This window comes from Pseudophryne corroboree, chromosome 7 (genome assembly GCF_028390025.1).
Source record: "Pseudophryne corroboree isolate aPseCor3 chromosome 7, aPseCor3.hap2, whole genome shotgun sequence".
NCBI classification, from domain to species: domain Eukaryota; kingdom Metazoa; phylum Chordata; class Amphibia; order Anura; family Myobatrachidae; genus Pseudophryne; species Pseudophryne corroboree.
In genome coordinates, this window is record NC_086450.1 from 65906704 (window position 1) to 65927679 (window position 20976).

At 47.7% G+C, this 20976-nt stretch overlaps 1 protein-coding gene across 1 annotated transcript in view; it reads right to left on the bottom strand.

Moving 5' to 3' along the window:
- TRAF3IP1 (TRAF3 interacting protein 1) overlaps nucleotides 1-20976 on the bottom strand; it is a 106259-nt gene that overhangs the window by 63522 nt on the left and 21761 nt on the right. Inside the window, exons 4-7 of the mRNA XM_063933255.1 lie at nucleotides 19330-19473; nucleotides 17732-18283; nucleotides 14844-14921; nucleotides 12508-12589 (exon numbers count right to left, since the gene is read on the bottom strand). Of these exons, the coding sequence (XP_063789325.1) occupies nucleotides 12508-12589; nucleotides 14844-14921; nucleotides 17732-18283; nucleotides 19330-19473 (856 nt within the window). The remainder of the gene's footprint in view (nucleotides 1-12507; nucleotides 12590-14843; nucleotides 14922-17731; nucleotides 18284-19329; nucleotides 19474-20976) is intronic.

Genomic DNA, 20976 nt, shown 5'->3' on the forward strand with positions numbered 1-20976 from the left:
GAGACACCACAATCATCTTCTCCACCTCCTCCTTAGATGAGCCTTCCGCTTCAGACATGCCAACACACGCGTACCGACACCCCCACACACTCAGGGATATATCTATATGGAGACAGTTCCCCAATAAGGCCCTTTGGAGATACAGAGAGAGAGTATGCCAGCACACACCCAGCGCCACCTGACACTGGAAACAAAATTCCCAGTTAAAAAAATAAGATTTTACTCACCGGTAAATCTATTTCTCGTAGTCCGTAGTGGATGCTGGGAACTCCGAAAGGACCATGGGGAATAGCGGCTCCGCAGGAGACTGGGCACAACTAAAGAAAGCTTTTAGGTCACCTGGTGTGCACTGGCTCCTCCCAATATGACCCTCCTCCAAGCATCAGTTAGGACACTGTGCCCGGACGAGCTGACATAATAAGGAAGGATTTTGAATCCCGGGTAAGACTCCTACCAGCCACACCAATCACACCGTATAACTCGTGATACTATACCCAGTTTAACAGTATGAAAACAACTGAGCCTCTCAACAGATGGCTCAACAATAACCCTTTAGTTAACAATAACTATGTACAAGTATTGCAGACAATCCGCACTTGGGATGGGCGCCCAGCATCCACTACGGACTACGAGAAATAGATTTACCGGTGAGTAAAATCTTATTTTCTCTGACGTCCTAGTGGATGCTGGGAACTCCGAAAGGACCATGGGGATTATACCAAAGCTCCCAAACGGGCGGGAGAGTGCGGATGACTCTGCAGCACCGAATGAGAGAACTCAAGGTCCTCCTCAGCCAGGGTATCAAATTTGTAGAATTTTGCAAACGTGTTTGCCCCTGACCAAGTAGCAGCTCGACAAAGTTGTAAAGCCGAGACCCCTCGGGCAGCCGCCCAAGATGAGCCCACCTTCCTTGTGGAATGGGCTTTCACTGATTTAGGATGTGGCAGTCCAGCCGCAGAATGCGCCAGCTGAATTGTGCTACAAATCCAGCGAGCAATAGTCTGCTTAGAAGCAGGAGCACCCAGTTTGTTGGGTGCATACAGGATAAATAGCGAGTCAGTTTTCCTGACTCTAGCCGTCCTGGAAACATAAATTTTCAAGGCCCTGACTACGTCCAGTAACTTGGAATCCTCCAAGTCCCTAGTAGCCGCAGGCACCACAATAGGTTGGTTCAAGTGAAAAGCTGATACCACCTTAGGAAGAAACTGAGGACGAGTCCTCAATTCCGCCCTATCCATATGGAAAATCAGATAAGGGCTTTTACATGACAAAGCTGCCAATTCTGACACGCGCCTGGCTGAAGCCAAGGCCAATAACATGACCACTTTCCACGTGAGATATTTTAGATCTACGGTTTTAAGTGGCTCAAACCAATGTGATTTTAAGAAACTCAACACCACGTTGAGATCCCAAGGTGCCACTGGAGGCACAAACGGGGGCTGAATATGCAGCACTCCTTTCACAAACGTCTGAACTTCAGGTAGTGAAGCTAGTTCTTTCTGGAAGAAAATCGACAGAGCCGAGATCTGTACCTTAATGGAGCCTAATTTCAGGCCCATAGTCACTCCTGCTTGTAGGAAATGCAGAAATCGACCTAGTTAAAATTCCTCTGTTGGGGCCTTTTTGGCCTCACACCAAGCAACATATTTCCGCCATATGCGGTGATAATGCTTTGCAGTTACATCTTTCCTGGCTTTAATCAGCGTAGGAATGACTTCCTCCGGAATGCCCTTTTCCTTCAGGATCCGGCGTTCAACCGCCATGCCGTCAAACGCAGCAGCGGTAAGTCTTGGAACAGACAGGGCCCCTGCTGCAGCAGGTCCTGTCTGAGCGGCAGAGGCCATGGGTCCTCTGAGATCATCTCTTGAAGTTCCGGGTACCACGCTCGTCTTGGCCAATCCGGAACCACGAGTATTGTTCTTACTCCTCGTTTTCTTATTATTCTCAGTACCCTTGGTATGAGAGGCAGAGGAGGGAACACATAAACTGACTGGTACACCCACGGTGTCACTAGAGCGTCCACAGCTATCGCCTGAGGGTCCCTTGACCTGGCGCAATATCGCTCTAGTTTTTTGTTTAGGCGGGACGCCATCATGTCCACCTGTGGTCGTTCCCATCGATTTACAATCAGCGTGAAGACTTCTGGATGAAGTCCCCACTCTCCCGGGTGGAGGTCGTGCCTGCTGAGAAAGTCCACTCCCGGAATGAACACTGCTGACAGTGCTAGTACGTGATTTTCCGCCCATCGGAGAATCCTTGTGGCTTCTGCCATTGCCATCCTGCTTCTTGTGCCGCCCTGTCGATTTACATGGGCGACTGCCGTGATGTTGTCTGACTGGATCAGTACCGGCTGGTGTAGAAGCAGGGATTTTGCCTGACTTAGGGCATTGTAAATGGCCCTTAGTTCCAGAATATTTATGTGTAGGGAAGTCTCCTGACTCGACCATAGTCCTTGGAAGTTTCTTCCCTGTGTGACGAAGGCTGGCATCCGTGGTCACCAGGACCCAGTCCTGTATGCCGAATCTGCGGCCCTCTAGAAGATGAGCACTCTGCAGCCACCACAGCAGAGACACCCTGGTTCTTGGAGACAGGGTTATTAGGCGATGCATCTGAAGATGCGATCCGGACCATTGGTCCAACAGGTCCCACTGAAAGATTCTGGCATGGAACCTGCCGAAAGGAATTGCTTCGTAAGAAGCCACCATCTTTCCCAGGACCCGCGTGCAGTGATGCACAGATACCTGTTTTGGTTTCAGGAGGTCTCTGACTAGAGATGACAGCTCCTTGGCTTTCTCCTCCGGGAGAAACACTTTTTTCTGGACTGTATCCAGAATCATACCCAGGAACAGTAGACGTGTCGTCGGAACCAGCTGTGATTTTGGAATATTCAGAATCCAACCGTGCTGGTGTAGCACCTCCTGAGATAGTGCTACTCCCACCAATAACTGCTCCTTGGACCTCGCCTTTATTAGGAGATCGCCCAAGTACGGGATAATTAAAACTCCCTTTCTTCGAAGGAGTATCATCATTTCCGCCATTACCTTGGTAAACACCCTCGGTGCCGTGGAGAGTCCAAACGGCAGCGTCTGGAATTGGTAATGGCAATCCTGTACCACAAATCTGAGGTACTCCTGGTGAGGATAGTAAATGGGGACATGCAGGTAAGCATCCTTGATGTCCAAAGATACCATGTAATCCCCCTCGTCCAGGCTTGCAATAACCGCCCTGAGCGATTCCATCTTGAACTTGAATTTTTTTATGTATGTGTTCAAGGATTTCAAATTTAAAATGGGTCTCACCGAACCGTCCGGTTTCGGTAGCACAAACAGTGTGGAATAGTAACCCCGTCCTTGTTGAAGTAGGGGCACCTTGATTATCACCTGCTGGGAATACAGCTTGTGAATTGCCGCTAGCACAGCCTCCCTGTCTGAAGGAGTAATCGGCAAGGCAGATTTTAGGAACCGGTGGGGTGGAGACGCCTCGAATTCCAGTTTGTACCCTTGAGATACTATTTGCAGGATCCAGGGATCCACCTGTGAGCGAGCCCACTGATCGCTGAAATTTTTGAGGCGGCCCCCCACCGTACCTGGCTCCGCCTGTGGAGCCCCACCGTCATGCGGCGGACTTGGAAGAAGCGGGGGAGGACTTTTGCTCCTGGGAACCTGCTGTTTGTTGCAGCCTTTTTCCCCTACCTCTGGACAGAAAGGACCCGCCTTTTCCACGCCTGTTTTTCTGAGTCCGAAAGGACTGTACCTGATAAAACGGCGCCTTTTTAGGCTGTGAGGGAACATGGGGTAAAAATGCTGACTTCCCAGCAGTTGCTGTGGAAACTAGGTCCGAGAGACCATCCCCAAATAACTCCTCACCCTTATAAGGCAAAACTTCCATGTGCCTTTTTGAATCTGCATCCCCTGTCCACTGGCGAGTCCATAAGCCTCTCCTAGCAGAAATGGACAATGCACTTATTTTAGATGCCAGCCGGCAGATCTCCCTCTGTGCATCTCTCATGTATAAGACTGAGTCTTTTATATGCTCTATGGTTAGCAGAATAGTGTCCCTGTTTAGGGTGTCAATATTTTCGGACAGGGAATCTGACCACGCAGCGGCAGCACTGCACATCCATGCTGACGCAATAGCTGGTCTAAGTATAATGCCTGAGTGTGTATATACAGATTTCAGGATCGCCTCCTGCTTTCTATCAGCAGGTTCCTTGAGGGCGGCCGTATCCGGAGACGGTAGTGCCACCTTTTTAGACAAACGTGTGAGCGCTTTATCCACCCTAGGGGGTGTCTCCCAACGTGACCTATCCTCTGGCGGGAAAGGGAACGCCATTAGTAACTTCTTAGAGATTACCAATCTTTTATCAGGGAAAGCCCACGCTTCTTCACACACTTCATTTAATTCTTCTGATGGGGGAAAAACTACGGGTAGTTTTTTCTCCCCAAACATAATACCCTTTTTAGTGGTACCTGGGTTTATATCAGAAATTTGTAACACCTCTTTCATTGCTTCAATCATGCAACGAATGGCCTTAGTGGACATTAGACTAGACTCATCGTCGTCGACACTGGTGTCAGTATCCGTGTCGACATCCGCGTCTGCCATCTGAGGTAGCGGGCGTTTTAGAGCCCCCGATGGCCTTTGAGACGCCTGGACAGGCACGAGCTGAGAAGCCGGCTGTCCCGCATTTGGCATGTCGTCAAATTTTGTGTGTAAGGAGTCGACACGTGCACGCAATTCCTTCCATAAGTCCATCCACTCAGGTGTCTGCCCCGCAGGGGGTGACATCCCTTCTATAGGCATCTGCTCCGCCTCCACATCATTATCCTCATCAAACATGTCGACACAGCCGTACCGACACACCGCACACACACAGGGAATGCTCTAACAGAGGACAGGACCCACAAAAGCCCTTTGGGGAGACAGAGTGAGAGTATGCCAGCACACACCAGAGCGCTATATAATGCAGGGACTAACTGAATTATGTCCCCTATAGCTGCTGTTATATATACTGCGCCTAAATTTAGTGCCCCCCCTCTCTTTTTTACCCTTTTCTGTAGTGTAGACTGCAGGGGAGAGCCAGGGAGCTTCCTTCCAGCGGAGCTGTGAGGGAGAAATGGCGCCAGTGTGCTGAAGGAGATAGCTCCGCCCCTTTTTCGCTGACTATTCTCCCGCTTTTTTATGGATTCTGGCAGGGGTAATTATTACATATATAGCCTCTGGGGCTATATATTGTGGTATTTTTGCCAGCCAAGGTGTTTTTATTGCTGCTCAGGACACCCCCCCCTAGCGCCCTGCACCCTCAGTGACCGGAGTGTGAAGTGTGTATGAGGAGCAATGGCGCACAGCTGCAGTGCTGTGCGCTACCTTGGTGAAGACTGATGTCTTCTGCCGCCGATTTTCCGGACCTCTTCTTGCTTCTGGCTCTGTAAGGGGGACGGCGGCGCGGCTCCGGGACCGAACACCAAGGCCAGTTCCATGCGGTCGATCCCTCTGGAGCTAATGGTGTCCAGTAGCCTAAGAAGCCCAAGCTAGCTGCAAGCAGGTAGGTTCGCTTCTTCTCCCCTTAGTCCCTCGCTGCAGTGAGCCTGTTGCCAGCAGGTCTCACTGTAAAATAAAAAACCTAATTATATACTTTCTTTTTAGAAGCTCAGGAGAGCCCCTAGTGTGCATCCAACCTCGGCCGGGCACAAAATCTAACTGAGGCTTGGAGGAGGGTCATAGTGGGAGGAGCCAGTGCACACCAGGTGACCTAAAAGCTTTCTTTAGTTGTGCCCAGTCTCCTGCGGAGCCGCTATTCCCCATGGTCCTTTCGGAGTTCCCAGCATCCACTAGGACGTCAGAGAAATAAGATTTTACTCACCGGTAAATCTATATCTCGTAGTACGTAGTGGATGCTGGGACTCCATGAGGACCATGGGGAATAGCGGCTCCGCAGGAGACTGGGCACAACTAAAGAAAGCTTTAGGACTACCTGGTGTGCACTGGCTCCTCCCTCTATGACCCTCCTCCAGACATCAGTTAGGATACTGTTCCCGGAAGAGCTGACACAATAAGGAAGGATTTTGAATCCCGGGTAAGACTCATACCAGCCACACCAATCACACGTATAACTCGTGATACTATACCCAGTTACCAGTATGAACAATAACTGAGCCTCTCAACAGATGGCTCAACAATAACCCTTTAGTTAAACAATAACTATATACAAGTATTGCAGACAATCCGCACTTGGGATGGGCGCCCAGCATCCACTACGGACTACGAGAAATAGATTTACCGGTGAGTAAAATCTTATTTTCTCTGACGTCCTAAGTGGATGCTGGGACTCCGTAAGTACCATGGGGATTATACCAAAGCTCCCAAACGGGCGGGAGAGCGCGGATGACTCTGCAGCACCGAATGGGCAAACTCTAGGTCCTCCTCAGCCAGGGTGTAAAACTTGTAGAATTTAGCAAATGTATTTGACCCCGACCAAGTAGCTGCTCGGCAAAGTTGTAGAGCCGACACCCCTCGGGCAGCCACCCAAGAAGAGCCCACCTTCCTCATGGAATGGGCTTTCACTGATTTAGGATGCGGCAGTCCAGCCGCAGAATGTGCAAGCTGAATCGTACTACAGATCCAGCGAGCAATAGTCTGCTTTGAAGCAGGAGCACCCAGCTTGTTGGGTGCATACAGGATAAACAACGAGTCAGTTTTCCTGACACTAGCCGTCCTGGAAACATAAATTCTCAGGGCCCTGACTACATCCAACAACTTGGAAGCCTCCAAGTCTTCAGTAGCCGCAGGCACCACGATAGGTTGGTTCAAATGAAAGGCTGATACCACCTTAGGGAGAAACTGGGGACGAGTCCTCAATTCTGCCCTATCCATATGGAAAATCAGATAAGGGCTTTTACATGACAAAGCCGCCAATTCTGACACACGCCTCGCCGAAGCCAAGGCCAACAGCATGACCACTTTCCACGTGAGATATTTTAATTCCACGGTTTTAAGTGGCTCAAACCAATGTGACTTTAGGAAATCCAACACCACGTTGAGATCCCAAGGTGCCACTGGAGGCACAAAAGGGGCTGAATATGCAGCACTCCCTTAACAAAAGTCTGAACTTCAGGTAGTGAAGCCAGTTCTCTCTGGAAGAAAATCGATAGAGCCGAAATCTGGACCTTAATGGAACCCAATTTTAGGCCCATAGTCACCCCTGACTGTAGGAAGTGCAGAAAACGGCCCAGCTGAAATTCCTCCGTTGGGGCCTTCCTGGCCTCACACCACGCAACATATTTTCGCCAAATGCGGTGATAATGGTTTGCGGTCACTTCTTTCCTAGCTTTAATCAGCGTAGGAATGACTTCCTCCGGAATGCCCTTTTCCTTCAGGATCCGGTGTTCAACCGCCATGCCGTCAAACGCAGCCGCGTTAAGTCTTGGAACAGACAGGGCCCCTGCTGCAGCAGGTCCTGTCTGAGCGGCAGAGGCCATGGGTCCTCTGAGATCATTTCTTGAAGTTCCGGGTACCAAGCTCTTCTTGGCCAATCCGGAACAATGAGTATAGTTCTTACTCCTCTTCTCCTTATTATCCTCAGTACCTTGGGTATGAGAGGAAGAGGAGGGAACACATAAACCGACCGGTACACCCACGGTGTCACTAGAGCATCCACAGCTATCGCCTGAAGGTCTCTTGACCTGGCGCAATATCTTTCTAGCTTTTTGTTTAGGCGGGACGCCATCATGTCCACCTGTTGCCTTTCCCAACGGTTTACAATCAGTTGGAAGACTTCTGGATGAAGTCCCCACTCTCCCGGGTGGAGGTCGTGCCTGCTGAGGAAGTCTGCTTCCCAGTTGTCCACTCCGGAATGAACACTGCTGACAGTGCTAACACGTGATTTTCCGCCCATCGGAGAATCCTTGTGGCTTCTGCCATCGCCGTCCTGCTTCTTGTGCCGCCCTGTCTGTTTACATGGGCGACTGCCGTGATGTTGTCTGACTGGATCAGTACCGGCTGGTTTTGAAGCAGGGGTTTTGCCTGACTTAGGGCATTGTAAATGGCCCTCAGTTCCAGAATATTTATGTGTAGGGAAGTCTCCTGACTTGACCATAGTCCTTGGAAGTTTCTTCCCTGTGTGACTGCCCCCCAGCCTCGAAGGCTGGCATCCGTGGTCACCAGGACCCAGTCCTGTATGCCGAATCTGCGGCCCTCTTGAAGATGAGCACTTTGCAGCCACCACAGCAGAGACACCCTGGTCCTTGGAGACAGGGTTATCAGCCGATGCATCTGAACATGCGATCCGGACCACTTGTCCAACAGGTCCCACTGAAAAGTCCTTGCATGGAACCTGCCGAATGTAATTGCTTCGTAGGAAGCTACCATTTTTCCCAGGACTCGCGTGCAGTGATGCACCGACACCTGTTTTGGTTTCAGGAGGCTTCTGACTAGAGATGACAGCTCCTTGGCTTTCTCCTCCGGGAGAAACACTTTTTTCTGTCCTGTGTCCAGAATCATCCCCAGGAACAGTAGACGTGTCGTAGGGACCAGCTGTGACTTTGGAATATTTAGAATCCAACCGTGCTGTTGTAGCACCTCCCGAGATAGTGCTACCCCGACCAACAACTGCTCCCTGGACCTCGCCTTTATCAGGAGATCGTCCAAGTACGGGATAATTAAAACTCCCTTTTTTCGAAGGAGTATCATCATTTCGGCCATTACCTTGGTAAATACCCTCGGTGCCGTGGACAGACCAAACGGCAACGTCTGGAAATGGTAATGACAATCCTGTACCACAAATCTGAGGTACTCCTGGTGATGATGGTAAATGGGGACATGCAGGTAAGCATCCTTGATGTCCAGTGATACCATGTAATCCCCCTCGTCCAGGCTTGAAATAACCGCCCTGAGCGATTCCATCTTGAACTTGAATTTTTTTATATATGTGTTCAAGGATTTCAAATTTAAAATAGGTCTCACCGAACCGTCCGGTTTCGGTACCACAAACATTGTGGAATAGTAACCCCGTCCTTGTTGAAGGAGGGGCACCTTGAATATCACCTGCTGGGAATACAGCTTGTGAATTGCCTCTAGCACTGCCTCCCTGCCTGAGGGAGTTGTTGGCAAGGCAGATTTGAGGAAACGGCGGGGGGGAGACGTCTCGAATTCCAGCTTGTACCCCTGAGATACTACTTGAAGGATCCAGGGATTCACCCGTGAGCGAGCCCACTGATTGCTGAAGTTTTTGAGACGGGCCCCGACCGTACCTGGCTCCGCCTGTGGAGCCCCAGCGTCATGCGGTGGACTTGGAGGAAGCGGGGGAGGACTTTTGCTCCTGGGAACTGGCTGTATGCTGCAGCTTTTTCCCTCTACCTCTGCCTCTGGGCAGAAAGGACGCGCCTTTAACCAGCTTGCCTTTATGGGGCCGAAAGGACTGTACCTGATAATACGGTGCTTTCTTTGGCTGTGAGGGAACATGGGGTAAAAATGCTGACTTCCCAGCTGTTGCTGTGGAAACGAGGTCCGAGAGACCATCCCCGAACAACTCCTCACCCTTATAAGGCAAAACTTCCATGTGCCTTTTAGAATCTGCATCACCCGTCCACTGCCGAGTCCATAATCCTCTCCTGGCAGAAATGGACATTGCACTTATTTTAGATGCCAGCCGGCAAATATCCCTCTGTGCATCTCTCATGTATAAGACTGCGTCTTTTATATGCTCTATGGATAGCAATTTAGTGTCCCTGTCTAGGGTATCAATATTTTCCGACAGGGAATCTGACCACGCAGCTGCAGCACTGCACATCCATGCTGAAGCAATAGCTGGTCTCAGTATAATACCTGAGTGTGTATATACAGACTTCAGGATAGCCTCCTGCTTCCTATCAGCAGGCTCCTTTAGGGCGGCCGTGTCCGGAGACGGTAGTGCCACCTTTTTTGACAGACGTGTGAGCGCTTTATCCACCCTAGGGGATGTTTCCCAACGTGACCTATCCTCTGGCGGGAAAGGGTACACCATTAGTAACCTTTTACAAATTACCAGTTTCTTATCGGGGGAAGCCCACGCTTCTTCACACACCTCATTTAATTCCTCAGATGGGGGAAAAACCACTGGTAGTTTTTTCTCCCCAAACATAATACCCTTTTTTGTGGTTCCTGGGGTAATATCAGAAATGTGCAACACATTTTTCATTGCCTCAATCATGTAACGTGTGGCCCTATTGGAATGTACATTTGTCTCATCGTCGTCGACACTGGATTCAGTATCCGTGTCGACATCTGTGTCTGTCATCTGAGGTAGCGGGCGTTTTAGAGGCCCTGATGGCATTTGAGACAGCTGGGCAGGCACAAGCTGAGAAGCCGGCTGTCCCACATCTGATATTTCGTCAAACCTTTTATGTAAGGAGTTGACACTTTAACGTAATTCCTTCCACAAGTCCATCCACTCAGGTGTCGGCCCCGCAGGGGGTGACATCACATTTATCGGCACTTGCTCCGCCTCCACATAAGCCTCCTCATCAAACATGTCGACACAGCCGTACCGACACACTGCACACACACAGGGAATGCTCTGACTGAGGACAGGACCCCACAAAGCCCTTTGGGGAGACAGAGAGAGTATGCCAGCACACACCAACAGCGCTATATAACACAGGGATTAACACTATAACTGAGTGATTTTTCCCAATAGCTGCTTGTATACACAATATTGCGCCTAAATTTAGTGCCCCCCCTCTCTTTTTTACCCTATGTAGTCTGGAAACTGCAGGGGAGAGCCTGGGAGCGATCCTTCCAGCAGAGCTGTGAGGGAAAATGGCGCCAGTGTGCTGAGGGAGATAGCCCCGCCCTTTTTTCGGCGGACTTCTCCCGCTTTTTTCTATGTATATCTGGCAGGGGTATTTTACACATATATAGTCTCTATGACTATATTATGTGTTTTTTTGCCAGCCAAGGTACTTAATATTGCAGCCCAGGGCGCCCCCCCCCAGCGCCCTGCACCCATCAGTGACCGGAGTGTGAGGTGTGCATGGGAAGCAATGGCGCACAGCTGCAGTGCTGTGCGCTACCTTGTTTGAAGACCGAAGTCTTCTGCCGCCGATTTCCAGGACTCTTCTTGCTTCTGGCTCTGTAAGGGGGACGGCGGCGCGGCTCCGGGAACGGACGATCGAGGTCGGGCCCTGTGTTCGATCCCTCTGGAGCTAATGGTGTCCAGTAGCCTTAGAAGCCCAAGCTAGCTGCAAGCAGGTAGGTTCGCTTCTCTCCCCTTAGTCCCTCGTAGCAGTGAGTCTGTTGCCAGCAGATCTCACTGAAAATAAAAAAACTAAAATAAACTTTCTTTTTCTAGGAGCTCAGGAGAGCCCCTAGTGTGCATCCAGCTCAGCCGGGCACAAAATTCTAACTGAGGTCTGGAGGAGGGTCATAGAGGGAGGAGCCAGTGCACACCAGGTAGTCCTAAAGCTTTCTTTAGTTGTGCCCAGTCTCCTGCGGAGCCGCTATTCCCCATGGTCCTTACGGAGTCCCAGCATCCACTTAGGACGTCAGAGAAACAGAGCTTTTATATAAATATACACTCACTGCGCCAATTAAATGTGCCCCCCCCCCCCTCTTTTCTGCCCTCTGTCACCGTGTTCAGCAGGGGAGAGTCCGGGGAGCAAGCTTCTCTGCAGTGTGCTGTGGAGAAAATGGCGCTGGTTAGTGCTGGAGGATTAAGCCCCGCCCCCTCAGCGGCGGGCTTCAGTCCCGCTCAAATTTCCAATACTGGCGGGGGATTATATAATATACTGCCTCCGCAGTATATATACACATGTTAGCCAGTCCCTAGAGGTTTAATATTGCTGCCCAGGGTGCCCCCCCTGCACCCTGCACCCATCAGTGCTGTGTGTGTGTGTGTGTGTGTGTGTGTGTGTGTGTGTGTGTGTGTGTGTGTGTGTGTGTGTGTGAGAGCAATGGCGCGCAGCGGTAACGCAGAGAAGATCTGAAGTCTTCTGCCGCCTTTGAAGTCTTCTTTCTTCTTATACTCACCCGGCTGCTATCATCCGGCTCTGTGAGGAGGACGGCGGCGCGGCTCCGGGACGAACGGCGAGGGTGAGACCTGCGTTCCGATCCCTCTGGAGCTAATGGTGTCCAGTAGCCTAAGAAGCAGAGCCTATCACTTAAGTAGGTCTGCTTCTCACCCCTCAGTCCCACGATGCAGGGAGCCTGTTGCCAGCAGTGCTCCCTGAAAATAAAAAACCTAACAAAATTATTTTTCAGAGAAACTCAGGAGAGCTCCCCTGTAGTGCACCCTATCTCCTCTGGGCACAGGATCTAACTGAGGTCTGGAGGAGGGGCATAGAGGGAGGAGCCAGTCCACACCCATTCTAAAGTTCTTTATAGTGCCCATGTCTCCTGCGGAGCCCGTCTATACCCCATGGTCCTTACGGAGTCCCCAGCATCCTCTAGGACGTAAGAGAAATCTATCCAACAGATAAAGGATTCCACCCATCCAAGCAATCCGCACCTCTCCATTCTACCTCTCATTCTCACCTTCTCCACTAGGTTTGGCAGGTTTTCTCTCCCTTAGTTTTGAGGCGGATGGCCGAGCACTTCTGGCTGGAACAGATAGCTTCTAGATAATTAAAAAATTAGAAAGATTATAAGATATTTCCAAAATGATTCTACAAACAAGTTTATCTAGACAAACTAAATTGAGAAAATAATGGGGCAGATGTATTAACCTGGAGAAGGCATAAGGAAGTGATAAACCAGTGATATGTGCAAGGTGATAAAGGCAGCAGCCAATCAGTTCCAATATGTAAATTAACAGTTAGGATCTGATTGGCTGGTACCTTTATCACCTTGCACATATCACTGGTTTATCACTTCCTTATGCCTTCTCCACGTTAATACATCTGCCTCATAATTTGTATAATCAGTCCAACAGTTATATACCTCTTCTTCAGTGTGAGAGAGCTCCAAGGCGACGTGAAACAAATACAATAAAACATTAGCCAGAAGTCGTAAACTTACATGCAAGCTAACTGTGCATCATCTATTAATCACCTAACACTTAAGCCACAAAACCATGGTAAGTTAACATAGTGACACAGGGCCTGATCCACAGATGGACAGAACTGCAGAGCGCACACAAGCGGCTTTGCAATTCCGTCCATCAACATGAAATGTCATGTTGATGGACGGAATTGCAAAGCCGCTTGTGTGCGCTCTGCAGTTCTGTCCATCTGTGGATCAGGCCCTGTGTCACTATGTTAACTTATCATGAAATATATGAAATAGACACATCCTTCATTGCATTTGCGATCAGAGTACAGCTTTCGTAGACGCTGCTTCGGATCACCATCGCAACCATCGTCTGCGATGGTTGCAGGTTTGGGCCAGGCTGCATACGCTTCTGGGAGCTTGTGAGGCCAGTAAGTAAGCGTGCAGTCACACATACCATGACCTCATTCCTCCCGGAAAACGGGGAGGAGATGACCCCATTTACGGGAACCCTGGCCAAGAACGCCTCCTCTTCACCTTCCAAATGCAGCAGCTTGTCAGTCAAGCTGCGGCTGGGAGACACTGCGAGCAGACTCGCAATTGGAGGGCTGCACATGTGTGGGACACATCCTGCACATACGCAGTCCTCCCACCATCGGAGATGTGCTTTAACCAATGTGTACACGTACATCTCTCAATCAGGCCCACTGCAAGAGATTTTGCATTACAAATGATCTTTAGCTTGATCACTGAAAACAAGGATGTGATGAGGGATGTACGACTATTTCCACAGCCCAGGGTCCAAGGCCAAAGAGGTAGCCCACAACATAAAAAAGTGCAGGGTTCTTCCTCAGGACGCACACAGCACCCAACTTCCCGCTTCCAGTGCTCCCCCCTAGTATCACGTGAGCTGGGGGCCAGGAGCAGAGGCGTAACTAGGGTTTTCGGATCCCAGGGCAAGATGAAGAGTGGCGCCCCCCCCCCCAAAAAAAGAAAAACACACACAGAAGTATGTGCGCGGCCCGTAAAGGGGGCGTGGCCACGCACCAGAAGGGGTGTGGCCACTGAAAATGGGGCGTGCCAACATGACTATCACCTACCCCCTGTGTCGCCTCTCAACACACTCTCACCTACCCTTTGTGTCGTCTCTCAGCACACATTCATTCAAATTTTGCACAGTACGCATGCAGTCCCCTTTTTACACAGTGCCAGATACATTGCCCCACAGTGCCAGTTACATTGCCCCACAGTGCCAGTTACATGCCTACATGCCCCCCTTACTTCAGTCGGGATCCCGTCGTCGGGCCGTCAGTCACCGCTGCCCTTTTCTATGTGTGGGGAGAAGAGCGCAGTGCCTCTCCTGCCCCTCAACGCTCCAGGTCTCCGGCGGCGGCTATCTTAAATGTGGCGCTGGTTCGTTAGCCAATCAGAGCTCGCGGACCAGCAGCCAATTAGGAGCCGGTCCGCAAGCTCTGAATGGCTAACGCCGCCGGAGACCGAACAGACACGCAGCGCTGCTGGCAGCGGCAGTGAGCACATTGAGGGGCAGGACAGGCGCTGCGCTCTCCTCCCCTCACATTGCAGCGTGACGGGGGCGGGTGGGCATGATGCCCTGGCTGCCGCCGGCGCCCCCCCTCTGCTGGGCCTGCCAAGGCGCCCAGGGCACATGCCCCACTCGTCCTGCCTTAGTTACGCCTCTGGCCAGGACTGCAGGATGCCATGCTCCAGCACTGGATATACAAGCAGCAATGCGATATACACTGGATATACAAGCAGCATACAATTTTAGTTTTTTTCCCTACATTTCAATGTATTAACGATGTTTGCACGGCCTGTTAAAGCCACAATTTAAGGAGAAGAATACAACACTGCTAAACACCTACCTCTTTATCACTGACTGATTTGTTTTCCCTCTCAGAGACTTCTGAGGTTTTCTTGATAGACTCTTCTGCTGTTTTATGCTGTTGAGAAACAGATGGTGTTTCATAAAGCAGTGACAAGGAGGAAGAAGAGTCCATGGAACCAGGTTATCATAGAAGAACAGCACAGATACGTGTTGGTCCATATTCAGGCTAACATGCTGTAATGTAGCTAGTGACCATGTAGCCAGGCCTACAGTCATCTGCCGGCCAGATTGGAACCAGGTAAGTGAAGGGTAAGGTGCATATACACTTGTCGAGAAAATGAGCAACGTCACTCATTTTCACCCTTCTGCTCACTTTCTCGGCAAGTGTGTATGCCGCCGCCAAACAACGATGCGCGGGCCCGCGGGTCGTTAACGACCCTTGCTGTCGGCTGTGCAGGTAGCTCAATTTGGACTGTCGTCCAAGATCTGCCTGCATGGCCCAGCGTGTGTACGCCCTGCTGCCGACTGAGAGGGGGAAAACATTAGGCGACGTCGCTCATAGAGCACGTCGTCTAGTGTGTACCCACCTACACAGTTAGATACTTGTATGTGTGACCTGAATAGGATGTAAAGAGATTAGAATTCTGTTTGCATCCAACACTGACCAAGCCATTGAGCATAATTAAGCTTCTTGCAAAGTGCTGTTAAATCAGCAACTTCATAAATCAGTATTCATGCCTGAAAGAGTTCAGTACTGATCTAAGATCAAGCTTGGGGTATGCAGTCATTATGTCAACACCAGAATTTCGACAGTCCATTATAGTGCTAGTTTTAGGATGCAGTTTGGGTTCAAATCAGCTAATAACACTATGCTGACAGCTATATATATAAAAAAATGGAGAATAGCGCCAATGCTGATCCTAAATGACACAAGCTAGAATATAATGGATGTGCTTAGGTGACAAAATATTTGATTGAAAGGAAAATGTTTTAACACCCCCATGAATTTATGGGTGGCAGCTCGTGCCCAGTATATGGATAAAATGTAGAGAAATGAAGTGCATGAGAGCGCCTAATAGTGTTTGAAAATTGTCAAATCAATTCACCATGTGAAAAAGTGCAAAGTGTAAATTTAAAAAAGAAACGACTTAGCTTCCTTGGGAAACTGCTTCAGTCTGATGACACTTTTGAGACATGTAAAATAGAAAAAGCCAACATAGTTATGTGTACTGTTTAAATGGTATACAATGCTCCAAAAGTTTAGGGGCCTTGCTGGTCCCAATATAAATAAAAGAACTGGATGAGCAATTCCAATTCCAATAGGTAGGAGCTATACACAATTATAATACATAAACAGTAATTTTAATATAATATCTCCTGAAGCCAATGTAGGTATCAAACGTACAAGATAAAAATGAATAAACAGCTTATCTATCCATAGGTAAAAGTCACAAGGTGAGCAGCAGCCCAATCCTGTTAGCACGTAAACAAATGTCCTGAAGCAAATGCAGGTAGCATACGTACAGAATAAATAGTTTAAAATGGCTTATCTGTCCATTCAAGGAAGTCAAGGGTGAGTAGTAAGTCCCGGTCCCGACGCGTTTCGTCCTGTAGCATAGGACTTCACCCTTGATGAAGTCCTATGCTACAGGACGAAACGCGTCGGGACCGGGACTTACTACTCACCCTTGACTTCCTTGAATGGACAGATAAGCCATTTTAAACTATTTATTCTGTACGTATGCTACCTGCATTTGCTTCAGGACATTTGTTTACGTGCTAACAGGATTGGGCTGCTGCTCACCTTGTGACTTTTACCTATGGATAGATAAGCTGTTTATTCATTTTTATCTTGTACGTTTGATACCTACATTGGCTTCAGGAGATATTATATTAAAATTACTGTTTATGTATTATAATGGTGTATAGCTCCTACCTATTGGAATTGGAATTGCTCATCCAGTTCTTTTATTTATATTGGGACCAGCAAGGCCCCTAAACTTTTGGAGCATTGTATACCATTTAAACAGTACACACTATGTTGGCTTTTTCTATTTTACATGTCTCAAAAGTGTCATCAGACTGAAGCAGTTTCCCAAGGAAGCTAAGTCGTTTCTTTTTTAAATTTACACTTTGCACTTTTTCACATGGTGAATTGATTTGACAATTTTCAAACACTATTAGGCGCTCTCATGCACTTCATTTCTCTCTCTCTATATATATATATATATATATATATATATATATATATATATATATATATATATATATATATATATATATTGCTGTAAAATGCAGTAAACCCTGGTGCTATATACACACTATATGCTTTTCTTTGTTTTTTTTCCTTTCTATCATGTGCATGTGTTGTTATGCGTGACCTGTAATGTGTTAAAATAATACCCCTTATCTGACAAAATCCCAGTTCCGATACGGGTTTTTGAACATGGTTCCAACCTGGGTCAGACGTTGCTCACGCTGCACCATTAACCCGGGTTATTCCTGCATCAGCCCCATTTACACAGCACCCATGTGCAATCTCTCTGTTCTGCCAGCGCTTGGCGAGCACCTCATCTCCAAGCACCAGTGAGCCGGCCTGTTCTCCATAGGCTTGTCACTGGACCTGGTCCTACCCTGGTTGCTACACAGGTCGGAGTCCCGGGTAAATGTATCCCAGTTATTTTTCTGGGACCCTTTTTCATTAAGCTGCGACCCAGGAATAATCCAAGTTATTGCGAAAGTGGAAAATGGGTATAAACAAAAACGACTCAAAAAAAAAAAATACTATGCAGACATTCACAATATCGACATTCTGACATTATGTCCATGTGGACATTGTGAACGTTGGCATTTTAAATGTCGACATGCGGAATGTTGACGTTCTGTACCACACCCGAACTAGGACATGTAAGTATGTAGCATTACCCTGCGTTCTGTTCTCTCCTCCTCTTGTGGCTTTTCTTCTTTTCCAGTCTGATGCTCATTATCCCTTCGTTCTTTTCTTCTTGCCCTTTCTGGATCTCTCTCCCTTCTACGCTCTTTATCGTGGTCTCGGCTACGTGACTTTTCTTGATCTCTGTTACGTTCTCTATGTTCTCGTTCTCTTTCACGGCTGCGATCTTCAGGATCTCTCTCTTTCTCCAGATCTTTCTCCCTCACTTTTTCTTTATCTCTCGTTCTGTCCTTCTCTTTCCCATGGCTTCCGTCACTTCGTCTTTCCTTCTCCCTGCCTCGATCATGCTCAGATTTTTCTTTACCTCTGTTTTTATCGCTTTCTGACCGGGATTCTCTAACTTTGCTCTTTTCCTTTTCATTTTTCTCCCCTTCCCGTAAACCATCTCTCTCAGTCTCTCCCGCTCTCTCTCGTTCCTTCTTCTTTTCTCTCTCCGAGTGTTTTCGCTCTTCCTCTTTTAGCTTTTGTCTATCTATTTTTTCTCTACTTCCACTTCTTTCACGGATTTCAGGCTCTTTTCTGTCCTAAAATATAGGAGGAAAAAAAAAGAGAATATTTAGACGAGACGTTTTTTCATAAGCATGACAAGATACAGTATGCATAAAAGAAAAAAAAAGTTTTATTTTTCTTTAAGTACATTAGGTCCATCTGGACTATATAATAAAACAGTAATCCTCCTTCGTTCTAACTAGTTAATAGGCTAATATCCAGACCCCCAACATTTTAGCCATTAATGCCACCGTTATATACTCAGGTGCAGCAGTATATACATGTGGGCATTATACTCAGGTGCAGCAGTATATACATGTGGGCATTATACTCAGGTGCAACAGTATATACATGTGTGCATTACACTCAGGTGCAGCAGTATATACAGGTGGGAATTACACTCAGGTGCAGCAGTATATACATGTGGGCATTACACTCAGGTGCAGCAGTATATACATGTGGGCATTATACTCAGGTGCAGCAGTATATACATGTGGGCATTATACTCAGGTGCAGCAGTATATACATGTGGGCATTATACTCAGGTGCAGCAGTATATACATGTGGGCATTATACTCAGGTGCAGCAGTATATACATGTGTGCATTATACTCAGGTGCAGCAGTATATACATGTGTGCATTATACTCAGGTGCAGCAGTATATACATGTGTGCATTATACTCAGGTGCAGCAGTATATACAGGTGGGAATCACACTCAGGTGCAGCAGTATATGCTGCTGGAAATTTGGTGAGATTTGATCAGAGATGTGTGGAAGAAGTAGGCGGGGGGGTGGGGGGGGGTTGGGCACTGCCTCACCTGTCATGGCCTTTTTACTCCAGAGTTTTGACTATAAAAATTATTGGATTATTACAAAAAAGATATTTCTAATAAATAGTTTTTATATTTCAACCAACTTTATAAAGTCAAATCTTTGGTTCAAATGTTAGTAGCCTATTCAGCTTTTTTTTTATCTATGTGCCCACTCTTCCTTTCTTAACAGTTATTTCCATTTTCAAGACTATCCCATCATACAGTACCAACTATATCTCAAGGGCAGATAACAACCCCAACCTACACACCTCCTTCTCCCTCTGACTTCTCCGCTCTTCATCCTTAGCCTCTCTGTTTTCCTTGTCCTGAGATTTGGAACTTGATGGCGGCTTCCCTTTGAGGTCCACTTTTTCGCCCGACAGAACCCTCTTCACTGCTTCATCACTGGACAGCTGGGTAAACAGGAGGAAATAGTTACCGCCATGTGACAGAAGGGCCGCTGCCAGAATCACTGCCCACTCTTTGGCTGCCACTCAGTACACCACTCTGGCACTATATGTAAGTACATCAGAACAAGTTATACACAGACTATAAGAGGTAATCATCCCTCCTGGGCTTTTTCAAGTTTTTCTGTTAGAGCATGGAACCATAATTTATTTGATTAAAATATATTCCCACTAATAAAAAAGTAATCAATAACATGCCATAATAAAAATAATACAACCATTTGTCAAATTTAGCAAATTTGCCGGAAATGTGTCTTAGTCCCAATGCAATGCGACTAGGACGCACCAGGAGACTGTGCTGAATAATATGATATGCGACACTTGTATATTGCTTGTGACGGAGTCTGTATACGGATCAGAACAGAACTTGTATTGGAAATATAAGCTGCGGCTGCTACATTGTAGCACTTTGTGTACAGATTCAGAGACTCAGTCGCACACAGACATACAAGTGTCGCATATCAAATAATCATCACACAGTCACCTGGTGCGTCCCTGTTGCAACATGTTCTGATTTCCAGCAAAACAGATGCTCGACACTAGCAGAGTATCACAAGACCTGGTGAACCAAGAGGGGTTGTTTGGCACCACTGCGACAACGATATAGGAGGACACATCTGTATGTGTGCGTATAACGTGTACCAGCATTACATCGCAAACTGTAGCCCAAACACAACACCAAAAAATAACTGTAGCCCAAACACAACACCAAAAATAAAAAAAAATATATTATATATATATATATATATATATATATATATATATATATATATATATATATATATATATATATATATTTATTAATAAGATTTTACTTACCGGTAAATCTATTTCTCGTAGTCCGTAGTGGATGCTGGGGACTCCGTAAGGACCAGGGGGATAGACGGGCTCCGCAGGAGACATGGGCACTTTAAGAAAGAATTTAGAGATTCTGGTGTGCTCTGGCTCCTCCCTCTATGTCCCTCCTCCAGACCTCAGTTAGAGAAACTGTGCCCGGAAGAGCTGACAGTACAAGGAAAGGATTTTGGTAATCCAGGGCAAGATTCATACCAGCCACACCAATCACACCGTATAACTTGAGATAAACATACCCAGTTAACAGTATGAACAACAACAGAGCAACAGGTCAACCCTGATGCAACTATAACATAACCCTTATTTAAGCAATGATTATATACAAGCATTGCAGAAGAAGTCCGCACTTGGGACGGGCGCCCAGCATCCACTATGGACTACGAGAAATAGATTTACCGGTAAGTAAAATCTTATTTTCTCTAACGTCCTAGTGGATGCTGGGGACTCCGTAAGGACCATGGGGATTATACCAAAGCTCCCAAACGGCCGGGAGAGTGCGGATGACTCTGCAGCACCGAATGAGCAAACACAAGGTCCTCCTCAGCCAGGGTATCAAACTTGTAGAACTTTGCAAAAGTGTTCGAACCTGACCAA